The 23,334-nt window shown below is 55.2% G+C and overlaps 1 protein-coding gene across 1 annotated transcript in view; it reads right to left on the bottom strand.

Moving 5' to 3' along the window:
• Window positions 1-1,049: 1,049 nt before the first annotated feature.
• Nphp4 (nephrocystin 4) overlaps window positions 1,050-23,334 on the bottom strand; it is an 87,646-nt gene continuing 65,361 nt past the window's right edge. The window contains exons 17-30 of the mRNA XM_059255480.1: window positions 20,652-20,812; window positions 17,512-17,692; window positions 13,009-13,134; window positions 10,176-10,381; window positions 9,154-9,380; window positions 8,756-8,942; window positions 8,079-8,162; window positions 5,268-5,424; window positions 4,784-4,869; window positions 4,135-4,220; window positions 3,008-3,179; window positions 2,560-2,739; window positions 2,156-2,299; window positions 1,050-1,595 (exon numbers count right to left, since the gene is read on the bottom strand). Coding sequence (XP_059111463.1) covers window positions 1,455-1,595; window positions 2,156-2,299; window positions 2,560-2,739; window positions 3,008-3,179; window positions 4,135-4,220; window positions 4,784-4,869; window positions 5,268-5,424; window positions 8,079-8,162; window positions 8,756-8,942; window positions 9,154-9,380; window positions 10,176-10,381; window positions 13,009-13,134; window positions 17,512-17,692; window positions 20,652-20,812 — 2,138 coding nt within the window. The 3' untranslated portion in view covers window positions 1,050-1,454. The remainder of the gene's footprint in view (window positions 1,596-2,155; window positions 2,300-2,559; window positions 2,740-3,007; window positions 3,180-4,134; window positions 4,221-4,783; window positions 4,870-5,267; window positions 5,425-8,078; window positions 8,163-8,755; window positions 8,943-9,153; window positions 9,381-10,175; window positions 10,382-13,008; window positions 13,135-17,511; window positions 17,693-20,651; window positions 20,813-23,334) is intronic.

Below are 23,334 nucleotides of genomic sequence, written 5' to 3'. Positions count from 1 at the left end.
GCAGAGGTACAAGACTCACAACGTCAGAGATCAGGTTGTCCCCAGACAAGGCCATCTGACAACTGCCCTCAATCTGTAGTCTCTGTGACCCCAAGGGCAGGGAAGGGGCTGTGTCCATTCCATCTGTCCACATTCCTGCCTGAGGTGGGGAGTCATGGGGACTGGAGGCTGCTTTGCAACAGGGCACCTCAGAGCCCAGGCCTCCCCTGGCCCACAGCTCTGCAACCCAACTCTCTCGTCTGCTTCTACACAGTCAAGTCCAGGGCTGTCCCCCTGCCCAAGGCAGGACTATGTGGCTAATGCTTTCCACACCAAGAGAAGAATATGGTTCTCACCACCCTCCCTAGAGAGAATAGGGGGGAATGAGACATGAGCATCGTCTAGTCATAGCTGTGAGTACTCTAGCTCAAGACTCAAGTCCTGCTCACCTCCAGAGCAGAAGGCAGCCTACCACAGGCCCAGGCATGGAGGAAGCCAGAGAGGCAGGGATGTATGAAGGGAGAAAAAGGCTCTCGTGGCCTCCCAAGGCTGTGTGGGTCACACTGAAGACAGTCCAAGACGGGAAGCACAGGCTTTAAAAACATTGAACCTCTTAACAGCCGAAGCCTGCGGTCAGGCTGGAACCACTGCAGCTGCCGCCTCAGCATGGGCATGCCAGATGCTGCACTGTGCCTGGAGGACTTCAGGAAAACGACACGTGGCTTCTTTGGACTCTAGGAGCCTCTTTGGTGGAGACAGCTTACAAGCCTGAGTGGACACTGGAGCTGTTGGCCAGAAAACACAACTCCCTGAGAAGAAGAAACGTGCACCCAGGGCCTAAGGGCAGCAGGAGCCGTGGCAGACAGTGGCCTGGGACAGACTCCGCTCATCACCACCGCTCAGTGCTGTTTCCTTCTCTCCCAGCAAGATGGGCAGAGACGCCACAGCCTCAGGAGCAGTCTCACAGCCGGAGGGCAGCAGGCCCCAACTCTATCACCCCACAGGAGGAACCCCAGAAAACACCAGAAGAGACTCTGTAGAAGTGAAATGCTTCATTCAATAACTTAAAAAAAAGGGATACAAAAGAATTCCAGTATAAAATACATAGCAAATTAAAATATATTATGTTCATACTAAATCTGGTAAGAAAAACATAATTTTATCATTGGGGATGACTTGTACAACACAATTTGTTCTAGACAGTGACGGCCTGAGAGGTGTGAGGAGTAACATAGCCTTGTGTGTGCGTGGGCAGAGTAGGGTCACTGCTGTGGCCACCTGGAGGTCACATTCCCTCACAGGATTAGTCTCAGCTTAGCTGAGGTGTTGTGCCATGACCAGGAACACCGCCTCTCTCCAGTCAGCCAGCTCCACAGGCCGTACAGGCCTGTCCTGAGTCACTGAGATGGCAAGGCTAGGAGGGGAGTCTGCAGGGGGGGCACTCGGGAGTGGGCACTGGCCCCACAGCTGTCCCCTCACTGGTAGAGCACCTTCACACAGAACGTCTCTTCGTTCTTGTCCTCGTGGTCATTGATGTAAATCAGGATCTCCTCCTGCCCGGTACTGCCACTCGGCCCAAACCTCAGGCCGATGGTGTAGGTCTCTCCTCCCACCACCTGCAAGAACACAGCAACTTCAGCATTCGCCTGGGCTTCCACCCTTCTGTAGCAGCTTCCAGAACTGTGAGACAGGCCGGCACACGGGTGAAACACTCTCCACCTACGGCACATCCAGGCTGGCTGGAGACCCAGCAGCACCTGGAGTGACAGAGCCTGTGAGGGCCAGGCTAGCCCACATAGGCCTAAGGCTGCTGCTGCTGCTTGGTGCCGACTCAGGACTGTGTGGAGAGCCGGGTGGTACCCCTTTCCTAGGCACCACTCTGATGATGGGCAAAGGAATGAGGGATCCCTCAACCCACTAACAGACTGCCCCTCAATAGGCCCCATACTCCCACCCTCCGCTTCCACCCTCACAGTTCAACTACATTTCCTCAGAGGAAATCCACCTGCTGCGGTGACAGTGGAGGGCACAAGGGCCATGATGTTCACCTGCCACCTGAAGACCTTCCCCGGGGGGTGTAAGTGTCCCCAGCTTTCTAGAGCCTGCCAGCTGGAAGCAGATCTGCTCCTGGGCTCAGCACTATGGCCCCCTGCACCCGCCAGCCCTCAAGGCAGACCTGGAAGGAGTTTTCCTTGAACTGCAGCAGGTCAGGGCGGTCAGTGTGCAGGTGGTAGGTCCTCCGAGAAGGATATGGGTTGGTGTAGGTGATCCGCTTGCTGGCACCCTTCCCTTCTCCAGCTGCCATGGTGATCTCAAAGGCCTGGGAAGGGAATGGAACAAGAGACACAGGGCCGCTGGCCCAACCTGAGTACTGAGCATAGGTGCTCCACTTAGCCGCAGATCCGCCAAGACAGGCCAGCAGCATCCGGGGCCATCCCACAGGGGCTTGCCCCATCTCACACGGAGCCTGGATCTGGGTAGCTGGGTCCCTGGGCCAGGTAACATCATCCCCCACGAGACAGCGCAGAGGCCCTATGGTGCCTCTGACCCCCACCTCCTGGCCCCATTGTTTATACAGACCTTGGAAATGAGAGGCTGGCGGCAGGAGAGGCATACGAGCCATGACGCCACCAGCTGGTGGTAGTCCATGTCCACCAGATTGAGATGGACAAAGCGGCTGCCAGCCCTCCTCGGCCTCACGCCCACGTGAAGGTCCTGCACCCCATGAGGCGGTAACATGAAGACACCTGCAGGGTCTGTCTTCAAGGACAAGGGAGAGGTCAGGGCACAGCCCTCTTGTGGTGATGCAGCTCCTGAGAGTCAAGTTTAATAATCCTAAAAGCCTCTGGGGCATGTACTGGTCCCTCATTCTCAACACCACATCCAGCAAAAGGCAGTTTTCATAAAAGGTAGCTCAGTGAGGAGATGTCAAAGCTGCCACCAGCCACCCTGTGCCTCTGCAGGTGGGGCAGGAATGGGCTCAGAGAAGCAAAGAGACCCCCATCTCCACCTCCAAGAAGGGCCATACCTTCAGCTCCTGAGGGTGGGAAGTAAAGGCTCTCACTTTCCTAACAGTCTGTGTCCCCCGTAGGACAAGGGACAGACGGGTCAGCTGTCCTGCGACACAGGAGACGTCCACACGCTGCAGGGAGTGGAGGCAGACCTGCCATGTCTGCACAGGCTCCGCCAGCCAGCGATCCCTGCAGATGACAGGGGTCATGGACACATCTTAGCGGGGCAGCGTCACGAGAAGAAAGCTCACGGGGAGGGCTCCAGGCCGGCTGGGAGCCAAGTGGCCACAGGGAGAGCTGCAGGAAGCCACACTGGATGGGAACCCTGTGTGCAGGCTGGGGCTGGCCACCCTTGCCCTAACCTGGAATCTCTCAAGCTGGAGCTATGCAGAGTTTGTCTGCCTCAGGGCACTGCTGAGTTTGGGGATGCTTGAGCAATGCATGTCAGGTGACGAAAATGTGAGCCAAGCCTAAGGACAGTGGGGACCATGGCTGAAGGCCACAAGCCTGAGCTCAGCGCTTGACATCAAGTCTCAGCTCTGAGATTCTATGGCATTATTATCAAATGGGACAGTGGGCGATAAACATTCACAGGCTGCTATGAGGAACCACTGAGATATGTTCATATGGTACGGGTGCTGCACAGCCCCTCACCCCCAAATATAGCTAACTCCCACAGTCCCATTGTCAGAAGCCGCATGGGACACACCCTAGGCTGCTCCAGTTTTAAAGGGCTCCCAGGGGGCTCCAACTGGACCTGTTTAGCTGGCTGAAAAGCCAAGGCATGGCTGGACCAGTCTCCAGGTGCAGAAGATGAAGGCAGCCCCCAATACAGGGGCTGAGCTCCAGCCGACTTCAGGGCTCAGTGCAAATCCACTGAAGGAAGGGTGGGGAGAGTCATCTGGGGCTGGCTCTGGGCCAGAAAGCTGCACCGTCCCTTCCTTGGAGGACATGTGTCACGTCCATCTCTTGGGCTACTGTGCTACTCTGGGAGAGGGCATGCCATCGCCAAGGCCTGGTTGGCCTCTAAGCTCAGTCTGACTCACTGCTCTCCTCACAGAGCAAAGCACCAGGACCCATGATGCCCAGGGAGAGTCAGATCCCTTGACTTCACTCAGCCCTCCCCATCTGTGTCTGTGCTTACGCATAGATGATGACAAAGAAGTCTTTGATCTCTGGGCTTGGACCGCTGGCCACTTTAAGAAACACATCTCGTGGCTCGCCGGGACCCTGCCAAACACAGCACGGGGCACACTGGTTCACAGCCGCCCGTGTCCTCTGCTGGGCTGCACCCGGCCAGGTGCTTGCAGCTGGGTGAGGCAAGGCAGGTGAGCACAGCCCCTCCCTCATACGATGCCTTCGTCTTCTCTATGCGTTGGGACTCACTGCTTTGCTCACTGCTCAGGAAAATCATAGCTTCCTGATCTTATATGGATTCCAATAATTACATCCCACCGACTCTATCCAGCTTCCCAACCAGTCATAATACAATTAGTGCCCTACCCTCAGCGTAATGGCAATCAGTAAGTGCCTCAATTACCATGCTCAGTTCATTCTGATTCATGCCTTTTCTTCAAATTTAAACTCAGATAATCAAGGAACAGAGCTGCTAGCAGAAAACCTAAAAGCTCCTTCACGAAGCCTTCCTCATTATGTCAGGAGAGCCACCCCCCCCACAGCCCTGCAGAAGGAACCCTCATCTTGAGACCAATGGGGGGCTGTGGGGATGCAGTGGGGATGGGAGGGGGTTCTCCAAAGGATCTGCTCAGATGGGGCTGACACGAATGGCCTACCACATTCTGGGCCTCACAGATAACATTCGGGTCACTGCATCGGACGTGGACTGGGGGGTCCTCACCGGGCATCCCCACAGGAGCACCTGGGAATGGAGAAAGGGATAACCCTGCACTTAGCCCAGAGCACACACACACAATGCATGCCTGTGGGTGCAGATGCTGCTGCCCTGACCTAGCGCGTTCCTCAGTCTCGCAGGCTGTCAATCAGAGGGAGTGGCCACCCATAATCGAAGAACCATCAATAATGAGCCATCATCAGGACACCACCAGCCCCACACACCCTCATGCCTGATGGGGATAGATCTGAGTCATGGGAGCCATGAACTCTTTGTGGAACCAGCCACCAAATATGCTCCTTGTCACCCCAGAGAAAGCTGGAAGCTTCTATTTCAAACCATAAAGGCAGGTCAGAACTCTGGAGGTACCTCTTCCCGTTAGCCAAGCCTGCACAATGGTAGCCACAGGGACGTGGGGGACCTGCCTGGAAGTGTGTGCCAGGGAGGCAGGCGGATGGCCTTCTTCAGGAAGGTGAGTTCTGGGTGGTAGAAGCGGAAGACCTGGTCCACCACGTGGGGCTGGGGCTCCACAGTCAGGCAGAGTACTGCAATGGGCCGGCCACTCTCCACCCGGAAAAGAACCTGCAGAGATGGGCATGTGACAGCTTCGTGGACCCCTCGGGATAACACGAGGAGCTCACCATCATCCCCAAAGTGGGATGGGAAAGACAGACGCTGAAATGCATCCGTAGGTGCACAGGTGAGGGGATCAATGGACTGGATCTGGGGTGCACTCACAGACATGCCAATCCCTGAGCTTATGCAAGGCACACTCCTAAAACCCAGTGGACCAACTAGCCACCCAGGAGCACCAAGAGCTACTCCGGTCTCGATTCCACCTCCACAGGCTGGGACGTCTGAGCAGTACTGCAGAGGGGTCACCAGGCTCCATGGTGGCACCAGGTGGTGTGTTTAGGGACAGAACACAGCACAGGCCCTATGATCCCGGTGGAGGAAAGGAGATGCCTACACCAAGGAGACCAGAACTAGAAATGCTCCTCTGTCCAAACAGTTATAAAAACACGCATCTATACAGAACTAATGGGCGGGTGGTGCAACGGAGGAAGCTTTGGTCACTACAGACACTCAGGGCACACGTGCACAGAGACAGACATGTACAACACACACATGGCATACTGAGAAGAAATAAGCTGAAGGCAGGTGGGGAAGTGAGATCTTTCTGAAAATATACCTTATATTAGTTTGAATCTGGATTCCTGTAAACATTCTTCAATTTTAAAGCTAACCTAACACTAGCTGGGGTCTAGACACCCCGTCCTGCAACACAAGGCCCATTGAAAGGCTTCTCTTCTTGCCTACTTTAGCAGGGAGGCAGATCAGCCAGCTCCTTGCAGCTGAAGAAGCGAAGCCGAGTGTCTGGCAGGCCAAGCTGCCTAAGCAGCGGAGCTACCGGCTGCCTTGATAGCTGCAAAGGAGAGCCTCGGGACAGGCAGCCCACCACAGCAGCAGAGTGACGGAGCAGCAGCTGCTTCCTGAGCAGTGACAACTCTAACAGTAGCCATAGCAACAAGAGACGGCTGAGCAGTTCAGAGTGGTCACAGCAGGGACAAGACAGGCATGATGGACTTAGGGCAAGGGGCGAGAACTGAGGCTGACGGAGGCCGTACAGAGCCAGAGGAGACACTCTGCAGTCCTGGTGCTGGAGAGTTCCAGAAGCCATCCAGTCTCCAGGGGCCAAGTCTTGGCTATGCCTGGCCTAGGGCTGTAACAGTGACTGCTGTCGGGGGTGAGAGCCCTGGCTTTCATGGCTTACACAGAACTAACTGAGCTAAGTGTCCAGCTACCAGGGACCTGGTGAGCGCTGTGGCTGCGGAGGGTTGCTGTGGGATGTTCTGTATGGCAAATGTGTTGCTAATTAGTCAATAAATAAAACACTGATTGGCCATTGGCTAGGCAGGAAGTGTAGGCGGGACAAGGAGGAGAATAAAGCTGGGAAGTGGAAGGCTGAGTCAGAGAAACACTGCCAGCCGCCACGATGAGAAACAGCTTGTGAAGATGCCGGTAAGCCACGAGCCATGTGGCAAGGTATAGATTAATAGAAATGGATTAATTTAAGCTAGAAGAACAGTTAGCAAGAAGCCTGCCACGGCCATACAGTTTGTAACCAATATAAGTCTCTGTGTTTACTTGGTCGGGTCTGAGTGGCTATGGGACTGGCAGGTGAGAGAGATTTGCCCTGACTGTGGGCCAGGCAGGAAAACTCTAGCTACAGAGGGTGCTGCCTGCTGCTGTTGCTGCCGCTGCTGCTGCTGCTGACCCCCAACAAACAGCAAAGGGGGAAAACAGCAGAGATGGGAACCTGAAGACGGTCCTCTTGCCTAAGTAAAAGGACCCCAGTCGACTGGTGACAGTGTGTCACCACACACACACACACACATACACACACATACACACACACACACACACACTCAAACACCATCTGCAGCACAAAACAATGCATGCATTCCTTCCACACAGGTGAAGCCAGACTCTGCTTACAGACCAGACACAAGTTCTCACAGGAATTGCGGCCTGGTGGGCACAGTGCAAGGGTTGCACACAGTGAACATGGCGGCCTTTGGGCCACCCTCTGTCCAGACGACACTAAGTAAGACCTGTGGGAGGAGGAGGGAGACCAAAGTACCACAACAGGCATTTTCCTACAAAAGAGGGTAAAATCTCAGGTCTTCCAAAGACCACCCTCTCAGTAGGCTACTGAGAGAACGTGTCTAAAGGCTTATTTCTAGGAAGAGCATGCCTCATCTTTCCATCTATTTATCTGTCTGTCTGTCTATCTATCTATCTATCTATGCCTTGATCTATCTACCTACCTATCACAAGTGCATACACTCACGCACTTGCATACACATCACACACACGCACACACACACACACACACACACACCCCTTTAGAATGCTGCCAAGTGGCCGCCATGTGCTATGACAGCTGTGTTTAGGGGGCAGTAGCCGGCAGCCATTAGGACAACCAGCCTCCTCTGCACAGAGCCGAGGCTGCATAGAGCTGCCAGGTGACCCACCCACGCTGGACCCTATCATGGGGTGTGCCAGTGTCTAGGCACAGCTGTGGCCTCCTTGTCCCTGCCACATCTTATTTTAGTCTAGAAGCCTACCCAGGAAGAGAGGAGGAGGGGTCATGATCTCACAGCAGACGCCACATGCTAGGCTTGGCATACTCGGACACTTGACTTGCTCTAAGGCATCCCAAGTCCCCCTACCTTGGCGTGTTTAGTAGGCATGGCACTGTACTTCCAAAGGGGTCCAGACTCTGGGTCCTTCTCCGAGCTCATCTCAGCAGGGGTCTGTGAGACACGGAGCAGCACAAGTGGGTCAGGGCGAGTCAGGTGACAATCACAACTTGGACCAGCCAGGGCCGTGAGCTCCAGGTGTCACCATCCTGTTCTCAGGCAGGCTCTCACAGCGTGATGCTGACTGCCAGCCTCACCCACCCAACTCAGTCACTGCCCTGTGGCCTGTCCACAGAGCCAGCTGGACATCTGAGGAACTGGGACTCCTCAATCCCCTCGTAAGTGACTGCAGAACTAACTGCAAAAGAGGCCAGAGCTTCAGTGGGTCCCTCCCCCTCACACTCACACAACTGGCATGTGCCTTCCCAGCACTCTGTTAGTTCTGTGCAGGAACACACACAAGGGAAGGGGCCAGCAACAGGGATGGTGCAGGTATGCCCTCCCCTGACACACACCAGGAGAAAGAGAGAAGGATCCAGGCTGCTGCACATAGCACCAAAGAGGAGCACACACTGAGTGACAGGTGGGGCAGGCACCAGTCAGGGATCCCCTGGTGCAGACATGGGCTGAGTAGGGACATTTGCAAATACAGAGAAATGCTCTTCCCCTTTGCCACCCAGATGGACAGCACTTCCCTGTCTTCACACCTGTGGTGGAGCCAGTGGGCCCACAGAGAAGTTCTGGTACTTGAAGGGGATGTGGGCAGTCTCCCGGGGTCGCAGGTAGAGCTGGGGTGCCAGGCTGCCACGCAGGTGGAACATGTCCTCCTCCAGAGGCGTGTGCAGGCCAGTGGCCTCCTTGAAGTGCCGCCACTCCTGGCAGTCCAGGATGATGCTAGAGGTGCAGGGTCAATGATGGGGACCATGGTGTGTAAAGAAAATACACCTACCACCCCGAGAACCTCAGATGAGGGGACAGGGGACAGCCAGACTGGCTTCCATGCCAGAGGTGAATCGGCCCAGGGCCTACACACACACACACACACACACACACACACACACACACACACACACACGCTCAGAGCTAGCTGGGTGGCAGCTCTTACCTGAGCTCTGGGCTATCAATCTCGATGGCCACCGTGTGCTGAGTGTTATGCGGGTTCTTAAGGGCAAACTCGAAGAACTCAGCTGTGCCCAGTGTGGCGTACAGTGTGTGGTGGGTGGTGATGGCCTGGCTCAGTACACTGGTGATGCTCTCTGTCTTAGTTCGCTCCCGGTAGGCATCAATGACCTGCAGGTCCCGTGAGTGCTGTGCACGGACACTCTGCTGGGCCTATAAACACAAGGGGCCACATCTGACACCCCGAGTCCTTGCTTTGCCAGCCCCCATTCCCTGAGGCATCAGATTTATTTTGGAAATCAATCTCTCCTTCTTTAACCATGTGGTCTGGAAGTACTACCTGTCAACCATACTCCAGGGATCTCAGTGCTTGTCAGAATAGAACAGAATACCACATCCCAGCTTGCCTCCATCCCAAATCCTCCTAAGAGACCCCTTTAACCACCAAGGAAAGGTACCAGGCATAGCCTAGGGAATCAGGAACAGTGATGTCAAACAAGAAAAAACCTCACGGCCACAGGACCCACCCAACAGGTACCCCGCATGGTGCTGAAGCCTGCCTGGGACGACAGTCCACAGAGGAGATGTAGGTCCCGTGTGGTAGCCCAGCATCCAGCAACCTCAGTCTGGGTCCACACCTGACAACCAGTCTGTGAGGTCTAACTGCCTCCTGCCTCGCACCCTCGCGTGCCAGGGTTCCAAGCCTGCAGCTGCACTGATCCCCTCAGATCCAATGCTAAGGAGGCTGAGACCGCAGACGGGGGGGGGGGGGGGGGTGGTGGCTGCCTAAAAGGCCTTTGGACATAAACTCATTTAAAGTAACGATACCTAAGCTCTGGTCCCCGAGTGTGAGAAACCTTTTAGTAAAAGATTTCCAACCTGAAAATAACCCCTAGTGGCCAAAATGTCCACTTCTCTCCTCGCCTGCAAACAGGGAGGAAGGTGAGGGGACTGTGGGGAGGAGGGACTGACTCTAGGGACGAGGTACAGCCATGGGCAGCCTCTCACCAGCAAACTGATCCTGCGGCTGCCAGAATCCCCTCCGGACTCCTGCAGACGCACCAGCCGCATCCTTTCCAGCTTGCGCCTGTGCACAGCATCTGCCTCCTGGCCCGCAGCCTGGGGCCCCTGGCCAGCTCGAGTGTGGGTCAGCAGCATGGCGGCCAGCTCGCTGTCCACGTCAGCCAGTTTCTGCGCCTGCACCACACGTTTTCCTATGGAAAGGGCCAGAGGAGGGGTCGGGGTGGATGTGAGGAGGAGTACCAGCAAAGCCAGTGGCTGATCCCTAGGGACACTTCACATGAGCAAAGAGCTTCCAGGGTGGATCCTCTCTGTGTCACTCGACTGATAAAGATGCATATTTGGGCCTGGTCCCTCACAGCAGCTCCCCTTTCACAGTCCCTCAAACCTAAGGAACTCTGGTCCCAGTCCTTAGCTAACACCAGTAGATGATTTTCTAAGAGAAAAGCCAGATGCTCGGGTTTATAGTTGTGTGATACACCCTCTCCTGAACTCAGGTAGCCTCAGGAAGAAGATACGGGTGGTCACTGCTGCAGAGGCCTGCTTCTGAGGTACATCGATTGACTCCCCAGCCCCACCTGTGTGCACATAGCACGATCCCCAAGTTCCTATCAGAAATGGGGTTCACAGAGGTAGCCTGGTTCCAGCACTGCTCTCATCTGCCTTTTGGAGCGGGCACTCTGATGTGAGTAAGCTCAGATCCTGGACTCACGAGGAGCTAGCCACAGACAGCAGGGTAAACACTGCCTAAGCCCCCTTCCCATACAGAGCTGGGGTTAACGGTGCTGGTGGAACTGTGCTTGGTGACAAGGCCACATCACAGGCTGACAGTAAGAATCCAGGTAGGGCAGGTGAAGGGGGATTCCACCTTGAGGCCTGGGTCCTCCCCCACTTACCGAGCTTCCCAGGGCCTGGCTCCACCTGTCCTCACACAGGGCCAGTAATCCGTTATGGCGCTCTGTAGGGCGAAGCACAGCTGCTCCTCTACTCACCTACCACTCCCTGTTTCCAGGCTCCTCACCACCACTCTATTTTAAATTCATCTCATTGCTTTTTCAGTGTCACAGGTTGGCTTAGACATCTTAAGTGACAGCCTGAAGGAACACTTTGTATGTCAGAGCTCGGGCGTGCATGAGAAGCCCAGCCTGGAATCTGGTCTGAGCAGCCTGTGATCATGGCCCAGGAGAAACAGCAGGCTGGGGGCAGCCACACAGCCAGGATTCAAGATGAGTTCAAGGGACAGCACGTTTACCCCAACAGTTGCCTCCCCTGACTCCAAAGCAACCAGAAATGGGGTTCTGGAGGAGTCATGTGGGAGCACACTTCCCTAAACACAAGAAGAGCCTAGAACTTCTCAAGGTCTCAGGGAACTTCTAATCCAGAGCCGCACCCCAGGGAACACAGGCTCTTGCAGGGAACCCTCTGCCCGCCCATCACAGACTGCAGGGCCCCTGACTCCAGGGCTCTCTTTCTCTCAATGGGCCGTCACTCATGCCAGCTTCCTGGGCTAGTCAGAGGGGCTAGCTGGGAATGAAGCACCGTGACCCCAAGTAGGGAACCCAGGCCCAAGCTTACCCCTCACCCTAATCATCATCACGATCATGTGACCTCCCTTGCCTTAGTTCACTGAATATTAAAACGAGGGTCTAGCCTAGAACAATGGGGCATACATGGACCGTGGGCCCCTCTGAGCCCTCAGCCTCTTTCTGAGGGAGAATGTACAGTTCTACCTGTAGAGTCAGGAATTAGATGGGCAAGATTCCCAAGGTCCTGTGACATGGAGTGTAGAGGATTCACCGAGCCCCAAGCCGTGGCTCGGGCATCCTCTTCTCAAGACACAGTCCAAGGCTGCAGTCCGAGGTGGACAGAGCTGGGACCACCCACATAAGAAAGCTCTGGGAGTCACCATCTCTAACATCTGAGCAAAGAGCTACTTAGAGCGTACAGCCTCCCCTCCTTCCAATGACAGGCTCACATTCAAGCCCTGGGGCCTTCATGTTTAAGGGAACAGAAAGACTCCAGACACCCCGTGGAAGCGACTTTCCTCAAACCTAGGGCTTTCCAGTCCAGACTCAAGCCTCTCATTCCCTAGCTTCATAAACAGCCAAGGAACCAGGGAGGAGTTTCTAATCTGCTTTTAAAAATCAGCGTCAGGGCTGAGAGGTAGCTTGGTGGGGAGTGTTTACTGTGCACAAGGCCCTCAGCACACATGTAAAAAGTCAGGTATGGCAGCATATACCTGCAATCCCTGCACAGGGAGGCAGGGACAAGAGGATCCCAGGTGCTCACCGCTCACTGGCCAGACAGTCTAGCCAAGTGGTGAGCTCTATGCTCAGTGAGAGACCCTGCCTCAGAAAATAAGGGGTCACTCAACGCTGACCTCTGGCCAACACACATGCTCGCACACGCACGCATGCACACATGCACACACACTTCTCATCTCTTCCCTGTGTGAGCAGCTCAGATTTAGGTAATTAGCAGAATTACCATCTCCCTATAAGACATCATGATTGGATGCAGGGCCAAACCTAGAGAAGCTTCGAGGTTCAACAACCCTGTAAGTTCCTAGGGCTATCATCAGGGACCCCAGCTGGGCATAACCAGCCAACCCTGAATCCAGATACTAGGGCAATGGACAGCAATGTGAATACATACCACCCCCCCACACACACACATACCACACCACACACATACACACACAACACACACACACACACACACACACACACACACACACACACACACACACACGAGGCTTCTGCCTCACTGAACCACATATACCCCACCTGCTACCCAGCATGTGGCCACAGTCTCAACTCACGTCTGGGGCCTCCTGGTACGAGGAGGCTTCCCCCAGAGAAGAAGCTGGCTCCGTCATTTGAGATGACCCGAGACCTGGATGGTGGCAGCGAACAGGAACCTCTTGCTCTTGGCTCACACATGTGACCTAAGTGAAAAGCACTCTCATAAGATAGGGCCCCAAGTGGGGACTGGTAGACCATACCAGCTCTCCCATATGGAGCCTGGGCCTGCAGATGCATGCCCAGGTGCCGGCTGCTGCTGTCTGAATGCATCCTGCAAGAGGGATTGTGGGTAGGAGATGGGCTGTCTTTGCACTGTCTTCTCCAGGCTTGGACCCCTCCCCCCACCATACATAGGAGGTCTCCATTTGATCACACACAGTTCATGCAGACTGTCTCCAACTCTAACCCGGGCCTGGGAGAGCTGAGGCTCTAGGAAAGTCCTCTCCATGTGCAGGTGAAGGCAGATGGGATTTCACGCTGAGGCCTCTGCAGAGCAACAGGGGCCTCGAAGAAGGCTGGGCAACGATGCCTGCCAACAGATCCAGAGCAGCACTTTGAGATGCTGCAAGTGGTTACAGCCCCAAGGAGGCAGCATCTGCCCACAGGCAAGCTTTTCTGGAGCACAGACCCACAACTCCACAGGGGTCAATCGCCCGGGCGAGGCAGAGCCTAGCTGACGAATCACATTCCAGACGGAATCACCCAGCTGCCAAAACACACCTGTGCAGTGCATTCTCCCAACCTCAGCAGGGCAGGGCGGAGCACATGCTGGCACAGTGTCCCCACTGCCCCCCCCCGAGACTGGCAGCAGCAGGAACCCCTGCCCAGGCTGCCCGCCTCTCTGATGTCCCTCTGCCCGTCCTGCCTTCCTGTTCACAGTAACCTCTTCCTCAGTCTAGATGTACCTGCTCTTCACCCTCCTGTTCACAGGCTTCTGTTCATTTGCACACCCACAGCCCTCCAGGTGAGCCATGGCTTCTGCCTGACCCAGGTCTCCCGGCAACAGAGGTGCTCTTTTGATCTCAGCTGCCTGACAGACGCATCCTCACGGATGTGGGCTGAGGTGGACTGGCCTTCCATCCTCCGTGGGGTCCAGCCGGTCTATAAGCAGCTGAGAACAGGTGGCCCCAAGCCCAGGGACAGCAGCCTGGATTTCAGACTCTACAGCTGGGACCCCGGCTGTGTCAGGGCCCTGCAGACCAGCCCTCCAGGAAGACTGGCTAGGACAAAGACTGTGTAGCAGAGAAAGGCGGGGTGGAGTCAGCGGGTTCAGAGAGCAGCTCAAGTGGAGAGACGACCACCTGGAGAAGGCTCCTTAGAGGTCAGAGAACACAAAGCCTCTTCCGCCAGAAGACTGATGCTCCAGTCATTTTTAAACTGTCTTTGTCATCCCTCGGCTGCCTGCTGCCTGGCTGCCTCTCCTGCAGGCCAGAACAGTGAGTTCCTCACAACCAAAGCTCTAGAGAGCACTGGAGCCCCATCTTTCTCTGACTGCTGCAGGGGCAGATATGGAATCCCCACTCAGCACCTTCCAAAGCTAACAGGGCAGACAAATGCCAGGCCAAGCCACCTGCTCACAGCCTGAGATATCTACTCTCATGGCTAGCTTCTGTGTCCAGTGCTAGCTGCCACACTCCTGGGGGCCAGAGAGCAGGGCTGACTTGTCCCCATAATCTCTTCCCAGCAGAGAGTCAGTAGCTGACCCTCATCCTGCCCCCGCCCCAGCTCTGGCATTGGTTCCGTGGCCCATGATAATACAACAGCCTCAGCTGTCACTTGCTCAGACGTCCTTGCCACATCCCCACAGACACGCAGTCTCGGCTTCACAGATCTTGCTGCTGCCACACACCCACACACTCAGAGCTGACCCGGGCTCCTTCCCACACAAACGCAAGGCAGAGGGTGGCAGCTTGTGGACTGTAGGGTCTTGGTAAGCTCTCGGTCACATCCCAGGGAATCACTCCAAGATGGAACAAGCCTGTCACCCTGCAGTGGGAACACTGAGGCTGGCACACTGAGTTGGCAGGGGTTTGTCCCACATGGGGAGGAAGTTCAGGAATTTCCCTAGCTTTCTTGACTACCATTACTGAGTGGCCAGTGGGTCCCTCCGTCAGGCCTTGGATCTATCCACTCCCCACCAAAGTGAGCCCTGGCCTATGACGTACACTGCAGACATACGCTGCTCCAAAAGACAAAGACTGGGGAAGACACATCGAGGTCAAGATCAGTCTGCGTGGCAAGGGTAGGTGACCACATTTCTTCACCCTCAGGATCACGGAGGGTGGGTGGTGACAGCGGCCACAGCAGTGAGTTGAGCTGGACACACAGTCACCCCGGGACAAGGCATTCTGCTGGCCCTGGTGCTATTTCCCCTCGTGACATCCTTGCTCACAGGGTCCGCTTGTCAATGACAGAAATAAACTGCGAGAGGTGAACTCACCTCCACGTGTGTTTTCAGAAACAGCACAGGGCAACGGTGTTGCCATCGGGTACAGTCTGCCATCCTAATTTGGCACAGACTTTCTTCCCCTTTGGGGGACAGGAGGTTATGCTGGAGACACCAACTCATCTGCAGCAGGGGCAGAAATACCCTCTAAGCACACAGGGCTCCCAACGTGAGTCCACAGGGGAAGCAGAACGGGCCACCACTAGGTGTCAGTCCCACACCAGGACACAAGTTCATCACCATGGATGCTCTCTAAAACCTAAGCCTTGCCATCATAGGTCCCAAGGACATCAGCCCTGCTGCCTGCCTCCCTGGAGGGCTTCTGAAAGAGGGCTCCCAGGTGACCCCTTCGCCACCCACCTCCTTCACCAGCATAACTGGAGGAGAAGAAAGCAGTGTGGGCCATTCAATCCTTGAAGGACAAAAGACAGCATGAAAAAAAAAATCAGCAGAGAGCACCCAAGGGGTGGGGAAGAAACCACGGAGCGAGCCAGCAAGCCAGCAGCAGAGAGCTGGTGGTTGCCGGCACCTATATACTGTCCCACGCAGCCATCCCACTGTGAATGAAGCTGCTGGGTGCTGCGACCAGGCCGAGGTGCGAGCTTTGTGTCTGTCACCCTAGAGGCCTCCACGGCCAGCATCCAATTTGCTGAAACATGACTGCTACACCAAATGGTTTCATAAAGAAATGAAGGCCATAACACTTCTGCTACCTAACAAAAAATGGCGGTGGGGCAGACAGGTGGCCCCACCAACATGCCGCAGCACACTCGTCCTTCACTGGCGCACGCACCCTGGTGCTGCCTATCTCGGGCACTCCCCCAGGGGCTTATCTCCCTCTTGCAGGCAAAGTATGAAAATGACAGTTTAAGATAACATATAACGGAGCTCATCTTTCTTCTGAGATAAGATTTTCCAACCTGGAGTCACTGCACATCTGTGGGCCGGTGAATTAAATATAAAAGGAGCCGCCAGGTTTGGAGCTGGGCACGTCCTGCGGCTCCCCGCGTTGCTCGGGCTCCTGAGTAAAGCCTGCTTCTCACAGGAGCCTCGTTTATTCCTCCAGAACCTAATTGAGTTTTGCTGTTTCTATATTGTCTACTTTCCAAGCTGCCTTGGATTTACATTTGTAAACAAGCAGGCAGAAACCTCCAACCAGACTTAATGAGCTGTGCGTTCGCTCCTCTGCCACCGCCGCTCCGAAAGCCCGTGCTTCAGCACAGGCTGGATGTGGCCCGTGGGGCTCTTGGACTTAAAACCAGGCTGCGCTTTGAGGAATGGAAAAATCCCTAATAAGATGGCAAAGATCTTGGTCTCAGCCTCGCAAAGGCCTCCCACAACCAGTCCTGCACTTTTGATTTTAGCAGGAAAATCACCCACCCTTTGGGGTCCCCCAAAGGACGAGTAGTGAGGACGCTGCTGTCTCTGAAGGTTCTCTCCTGGCTCACCTCCCCAGGACAGGTGCCTGACTTTATGCACCTAGATGTCTCTGTCTATTGACCCCCTCAGCCTCTCCATTCTCAGTGAAAGTCTCTGGAGGGTCCAGGCAGGACCACCCAGAGCCAGCCCCAACCGCCTGCCCTCATTGGTCAGGCAGGAGCAATAACAAGAGCAATAACAAGAGCAGGCTGCGTGAGTCCCTCTGCTGAGGCACCTTGAAACGATGTCACTGCGCTCAGAAGAAAAGCTTTCCTCCTTCCGCGGTTCCTGAGCTACACAGAAAACTCAGGATAGCTCTCACCTCCCTCTGATGGGCAGTTCTGGGGCTGGAACTCTAAGTCAGACCCTCCAGCCCCTCGTCACTCTGTTGGAGGGTGGTCACAGGATGACCCATGGACGAGCCTGAGAAGACCAGTGATTCCAAGCTCCCACCAGAACCCAGGCAGTGCATGCCTGCCTCCAACACAGGTGTGGTGGCCAAGGTCAGGCTGGAAGCCATGCTCACCCAAGTCTTGGTTTCCTACAAAGTGTGGGATGCCGAAGGTGAGGCTACCCCTCCTGCTCTAGCTGGGGAAACAGGCTGGAGAAATGACACAGAACCAGGAGAATTAGGTGAAGCTGCTGGAAATCTTACCCACGTTGGCTAAGGTCAGGTGCAGGCGGCCCTTCACCACTGTGTGGACACCAATGGGCTTGATGCTGCCAAAGCCAGCCAAATCGCCGCTCACCACCACCGTTTCCTGCTCATACTCAGTGGCCAGGACCTCCAATTCATGTGAGACCTGAACAGCTGGCCGCCCTTGGCGGAGGAGGTGCTGCAGAGGGAAGAGAGACAGTGGTGAACAGCTGGGGTCCAGCCACTGCCACCCCAATGGTCAGCAGAGGAGGCCCTGGAGGAGGGGGAAGGCAGGTCCGTGAAGGGCGTTAGCTACAGAGCGCTAGTCACCTGCCACACAGAAGGCGCCAACTTCTTAGAAACATCAGCTTTAACACAGCCCAGTCTGCCCTCTGAATAAACACTGGGTGGCACTGTGGTGCACCAGGGACCTGGCAGCTGCCTGGTAGGAGATACAGGCCACAGAACAAGGCAGGCACTGGCCGAGCCCCTCTCTGAATGAAACTGGGATGTGACAGCAAAGGTGACACAGGAGGGGAGCCAGGCCAAGGTGTACACCGCAGAGCCCACAGGGACAGGACCACAGGTCTCAGTGTGGCTCAAGGAGGGGCCAGACGGGGTCACGGGATATGGGGACCTCAGGACCTGGGCTGAGGCAGCATGAAGCCCTATGTGCCAGTGTGGCAGGCAGGCACAGTGAGTGGCACAAAGGCCTGCCCCAGGACAGCGTCAGCGGGGCTCTCTTGAGTCCCTCTCTCCAGCTGTCATCTTCAGGCTTCTGCCTGTGCCCATGCCAGGCTGGGGCACTAGGGATGGACTCAGGCTCCTGGCCAGCCTGGACCTCATCAGCTACGTGCCCTGGAGCTTCCTCCTACCAGACAGGTGTATGGAACCAGACTACGGTCCAAGGTTCGGTAACCCTTGAGTCTCTTCTACAGAAATGAGAGCACCTTCTCTGGGAGTGAGGACACCACACTGGGTCCTCCACACTTCGAAGGCTGCCAGCCCAGTGACAATGGCACACCACAAGTGCACAGCCATTCATGGCTCAAGAGCCCCTGGTAAAGAGCCCCTGGTATTGGTAAATAGGACAAGGCCTTTGGAGAACGACCCGAAAATACAGAAAAACATCTAGCATTTGCAGGAAGCAAGGAGATGTGAACACGGTGCCGGGTGCCTATCACAGTGGAAGGCTGGCTGCAAAGACGGAACCTCTGGACGGAAGGGTGTGGCTGCCGAGAGCCCACACGGGGGGAGCTGGCCTCAAGGGCCCCAGCTGCTCTGTCATCTGAAGCCCCCACTCCATTGCTTCGGATGTGACATCAGGGCACACAGAGGCAAAGAGCGTTAGGGTAGGGACTGTGCAGAATCCCAGCTGTGATGGTTATCAGTGTGACTGTGAACTTGTGTCCACTGGAAACGGGTTAACAGGAGGTCATACCAAAGTGGCCAAGGGCTTCCTTGAAAGACGCATGGAGGTCATTAGCTCCAGCCACACACGAGCCCTTAAACCCAACTTGCATTCTTCTTTGCCTTTTAACTTTAAAACGTAAGCAGAGTGGCTTGAGAGGCAGCTCGGCAGTTAAGAGCATCTGCTGCTCTTCCAGGAGTTCAGTTCCCAGCACCCGCAAGCAGCCCACAGCAGGGCGGCCTGGAACTGTGGCTTCAGGGGACTGATTGCCCTCTTCTGGCCTCTATGGGTACCTGCAGGCATGTGCAGATGTGCGCACACACGCAGACACACACACGCAGACACACACACACGCAGACACACACACACACAGACACACACACACACGCAGACACGCAGACACACACACACACACACACACACACACGCAGACACACACACACACACACACACACACACGCAGACACACACACACACACACACACGCAGACACACACACGCAGACACACACACACACGCAGACACACACACACACACACACACACACACACACACACAGGGGACTGATTGCCCTCTTCTGGCCTCTATGGGTACCTGCAGGCATGTGCAGATGTGCGCACACACGCAGACACACACACACACTGAGGAATTTCCAAGGAGAAAGACCAAGTAAGGAAGCTGCAGCTGGGACGAGGCTGAGCCCCCACCGTGCCTCAATGGCTGCCTTGTGAGGCCCCTTATATCCTTCCCAACTCCTCTCTGCTGCAGACACTGCCTCCAGCATCCACAAACCATCCCTACCCAAGGAGCATCGTCCTCACAAAGGACATCAAGGCCCGGAACGCTGAGTAACAAGGTGGTTAGTGGAGGCAGGACAAGTTAAGCGAGGGAGAAAAGGAAGAGGGAGGGGCTGGCCCAGCCTCAGAGAGGAGGGGTGCCATTTGGGGGTCCAGCACACAGAGACAGGAAGTGACAGCTGGAATCCATGGGTCTCACTGCCCAGCAATCACCTGAGAACAAGGTAGGCAGGGAGCCTGATGGACAATGTGGCTGGGATCGAGGAGGGATCAGCATCTGTCATGATGCCACAGGGCTGAGGCCAGTGCGGAAATGTTCATGGTGACCTTAAGCTGATCCTCTGGGGTCCACTTCACCACAGAGAGAAAGAAGGTAGGAAGAAAGCCCAGGGAAGAGTGATGGATCTCAGTGTCTGCACAGGGAGAGGGTGGGAGACACAACTGAAGGATCCCAACTAAAATCAGAGCAAGCAATTCAGAGGCTTGGGTGTAGCTCAGCGGCAGAGTGCTTGCCTGGCAAGTATAAGGCCCTGGGTTCGATTCTCAGAATAGGAAGGGAAAAAGAAATGCATTACTGCCGATAGGAACCAGGTAACTCCACATACCTCAGTCATTTCCCGCCTCTGAGGGCCAGCTAAGAGCACCATAGAGGACAGGCGACTACCTGCCCTTAGACAACCTACACTATCGCTTTGGAAGAGTCAGAAGGTGGCATTACCTGGAAGGTCAGTATGGGAGAAAAGCTCACCAAGACACACACGGCTGTAGAATTCAGCCCCATGGAGAAGGCTGTCCCTCAGAGGGCAGAGAACACTGCACTGCTCGTCATTAGCGGACAAAAAGTTGGCACAACCTGGTGCTGGGCTGTGACCCTACCGTTGGGGACAGGCTATCCGGTGACTTGTCCCACAGCACTGCAGTGCCCTGCCCAACCTTCGGTGGGCCGCTACCTTCATCTGGACGCCAGCAGACCCAATGAGGAGCAGAGAGTCTCCGTCCCAGACGTCGACCTGCAGCGTCTGAGCAGCCAGGTAGTGGGTGAACCAGCGCTGCTCGCCTGGCTTCAGGAACCCGGGATCCACCATGTACCTCAGCTGGAAGCCGGGAGAGCCTGAACAGAGAAAGCCCAAGTGAGCCTATGAGTAATTGGAGTCATCTATCATCTTTACGTGCTGGAAATACTTCTGCTCTGGTCATGATTACTAATTTCTGCTTCCGTCACAACGACAGTTAATAAACACATTAATCAAAAACATCATAAAATATCCAAATTAACAAAGCGAAGAGTCTGTTCAAGAGACTGTACTCCTTTCCAGTGTGCACAATAAGCTCCCAAAATAAGACTTATGGATTCCACCGAGTCCTGATGATGGATGGGGACGACGCCCCATGAGGCTCACCAGGGAGTTTATTATTCTATACACAGAACTTAAGAAGAGCCCAGTACACATGTACTGTCAAGGCTGGGTCACATGTACACACACACACACACACACACCACACACACACACACACACACACACACGAAGATATTTTGAACCTTCCCCTGCTGGGCTACCTCAGGGTAGGACATCAGCCCCCAGAAACCCCAGGTGCCTCTCTGGCTAACATGGAAGCTAGACTATGGCCTCTGCCTTCATCTTCCCGAAGAGACATGATCATTAATTCTGAATCGACAAAACTGACAGTGGGATCATCGTTAGTTAAAGTGCACGGGAGCAGCAACTCCGAGAGACACTCAAAGCCGCGTTTTTCCCTCCTATCGATAGCGCCAACGGTATCTACAAAACCACGATGAGCAGAGCCCTCACCTCCAGACAGGAGGGAGTGTGTGCAGCTCCTCACAGGCCACCCTCCCCTCCGAGACACCCTGCCTCATGTCTCAGCTGCACGGGGCGCAGAGACCAACATCCTGTCTGAAGCCATGACAGACGGCACCCTTCTAGTGGAGGGAGTGTGTGTGGTGTGAGACAACACAGCCTATGATGCTGGGCTCCAGCCCTGAGAAGCAGGGAATGGAAAATGGGTGGTCTGGGGTGGACCCCAGGCGTGTGTGGTGAGGCCTGGCTGAGGTACGAGAGGAACCAGGACCTCTCTTACCTAAGAGGAGCCAAGTGAAAACTGTCACACAGAAGACAGGTATGCCCCACTGCAGCATCTCAGAGGGGGCCAGACAAAGTCACCACCCACCCTAGCCCGGCCCTGTGGCCAGCCCTGAGTCCTCAGCTCAGGACCATTCACAGACAAGAACCTGGCCCAGATTCTCATGCCTCTCAGAGACACACAGGCTCTGAAGCAGTCCTGTGAGCACCAAAGCCTGGGCTTACCACACAGTGTCAGACCAAGGCCGCAAGCAGTGCCAGCCCTCAGCAAGACCTCTATGGAGTGACTGCCCCAGAGACATGTGAGCCACATGTCCACATGCTACCTCAGCTTCTCCTGGGCACATGCCCACCTGTCTTCTTGGGACACCCTGAGTCCAGCATGTCCCACGCTGGACCCTCCTGTCTCCAGTCAGCTCCTACCAACACCACCTGACTGGCTCCCCTGCTCCATCACCATTCACCAGCTGCCAGGCCCCTTCAATGCTACCACCAAGTCACTCTCTCAGCAAACACTGGCTGTGCCATGCCAGATGCCAGGCCCTGCACAAGGAACATGAAGAAACAGGACACACAGGACCTATGCCTGTGTGGCACTAAGGTGGAGGATTTGCCACTGAGCACAGAGCCCGGGGCTGCTTATTGTGGTATCTGTTGACCATTCATAACAAGCCGGCCACCTCCTCACGCTGGGGGCACAGCCCACTGCGCTCCTGACCAGCCGAGACCAACAGCTCTTTGGCGGCCATGTCTAGAACTGCTACAGAAGAACCTTTGAGAGTCCTGTGTCATTCCTGGGGGCTCAGAAGCTGTGACGCCACCAGCCACACTGAAAGAGGGTCCACAGGCAGGGGTACCGTCCTCCCCAAGTTCGCAGCCCTCGCCCTTCCTACTCCATGCCCTTTCTGGCTATACCCTTGTGGCCTCCTCACCCAGGCCCACACACAGGCCCATGCCTTGGTGGACACTTCTGATTCTAGTGGGTTTCCTGACTCAACCCAGCCATCCCTTCACGATTCACAAATGCCTCCTGCCCTGGACAGGTGTTCACAGCTCCATGGAGTGAGACTCTTTCCATCTAGATGACATCCCAAGTTCAGAATGAGCTGCTGCAGCTGTGAATTCCTAGGCACCAAGTAAGGCAGAAATGCAGGGGCAATGGAGGCGGGGGGAGCGCAGGAAGTGGGACAATGACTCATACCTCTCTATTCAAGGACAGATCCAGCAGCCCACAAGAAAGGGAGGACCCAGTACCCCAGGTTCCTACCCCACAGGCAGCTGCAGGGAAACACTGAGCACTGCACCTCAGACACAGAATGTGAACACATTCAGAACATCAGGAAAACATGGCTACGTTAAGCCGCAAAGAAAACCTAAGCACATCCCATAAAGTAGAAATAAAACAACTCCGATCTTGAATACTACGCCATAAACTAGAAATCATTAATAAAAATTTAATCAAAACAAATTCAAAACCTAACCCTAAGTGACTATGTCAAAGGGCACACAACAAGGTTTTCTAGAAAGCCTG

Source organism: Peromyscus eremicus, chromosome 2 (assembly GCF_949786415.1).
Source record: "Peromyscus eremicus chromosome 2, PerEre_H2_v1, whole genome shotgun sequence".
Taxonomy (NCBI): Eukaryota; Metazoa; Chordata; class Mammalia; order Rodentia; family Cricetidae; genus Peromyscus; species Peromyscus eremicus.
Note: the sequence above shows the minus strand (reverse complement) of the source record. Positions and strands in the feature narration are given on the sequence as shown.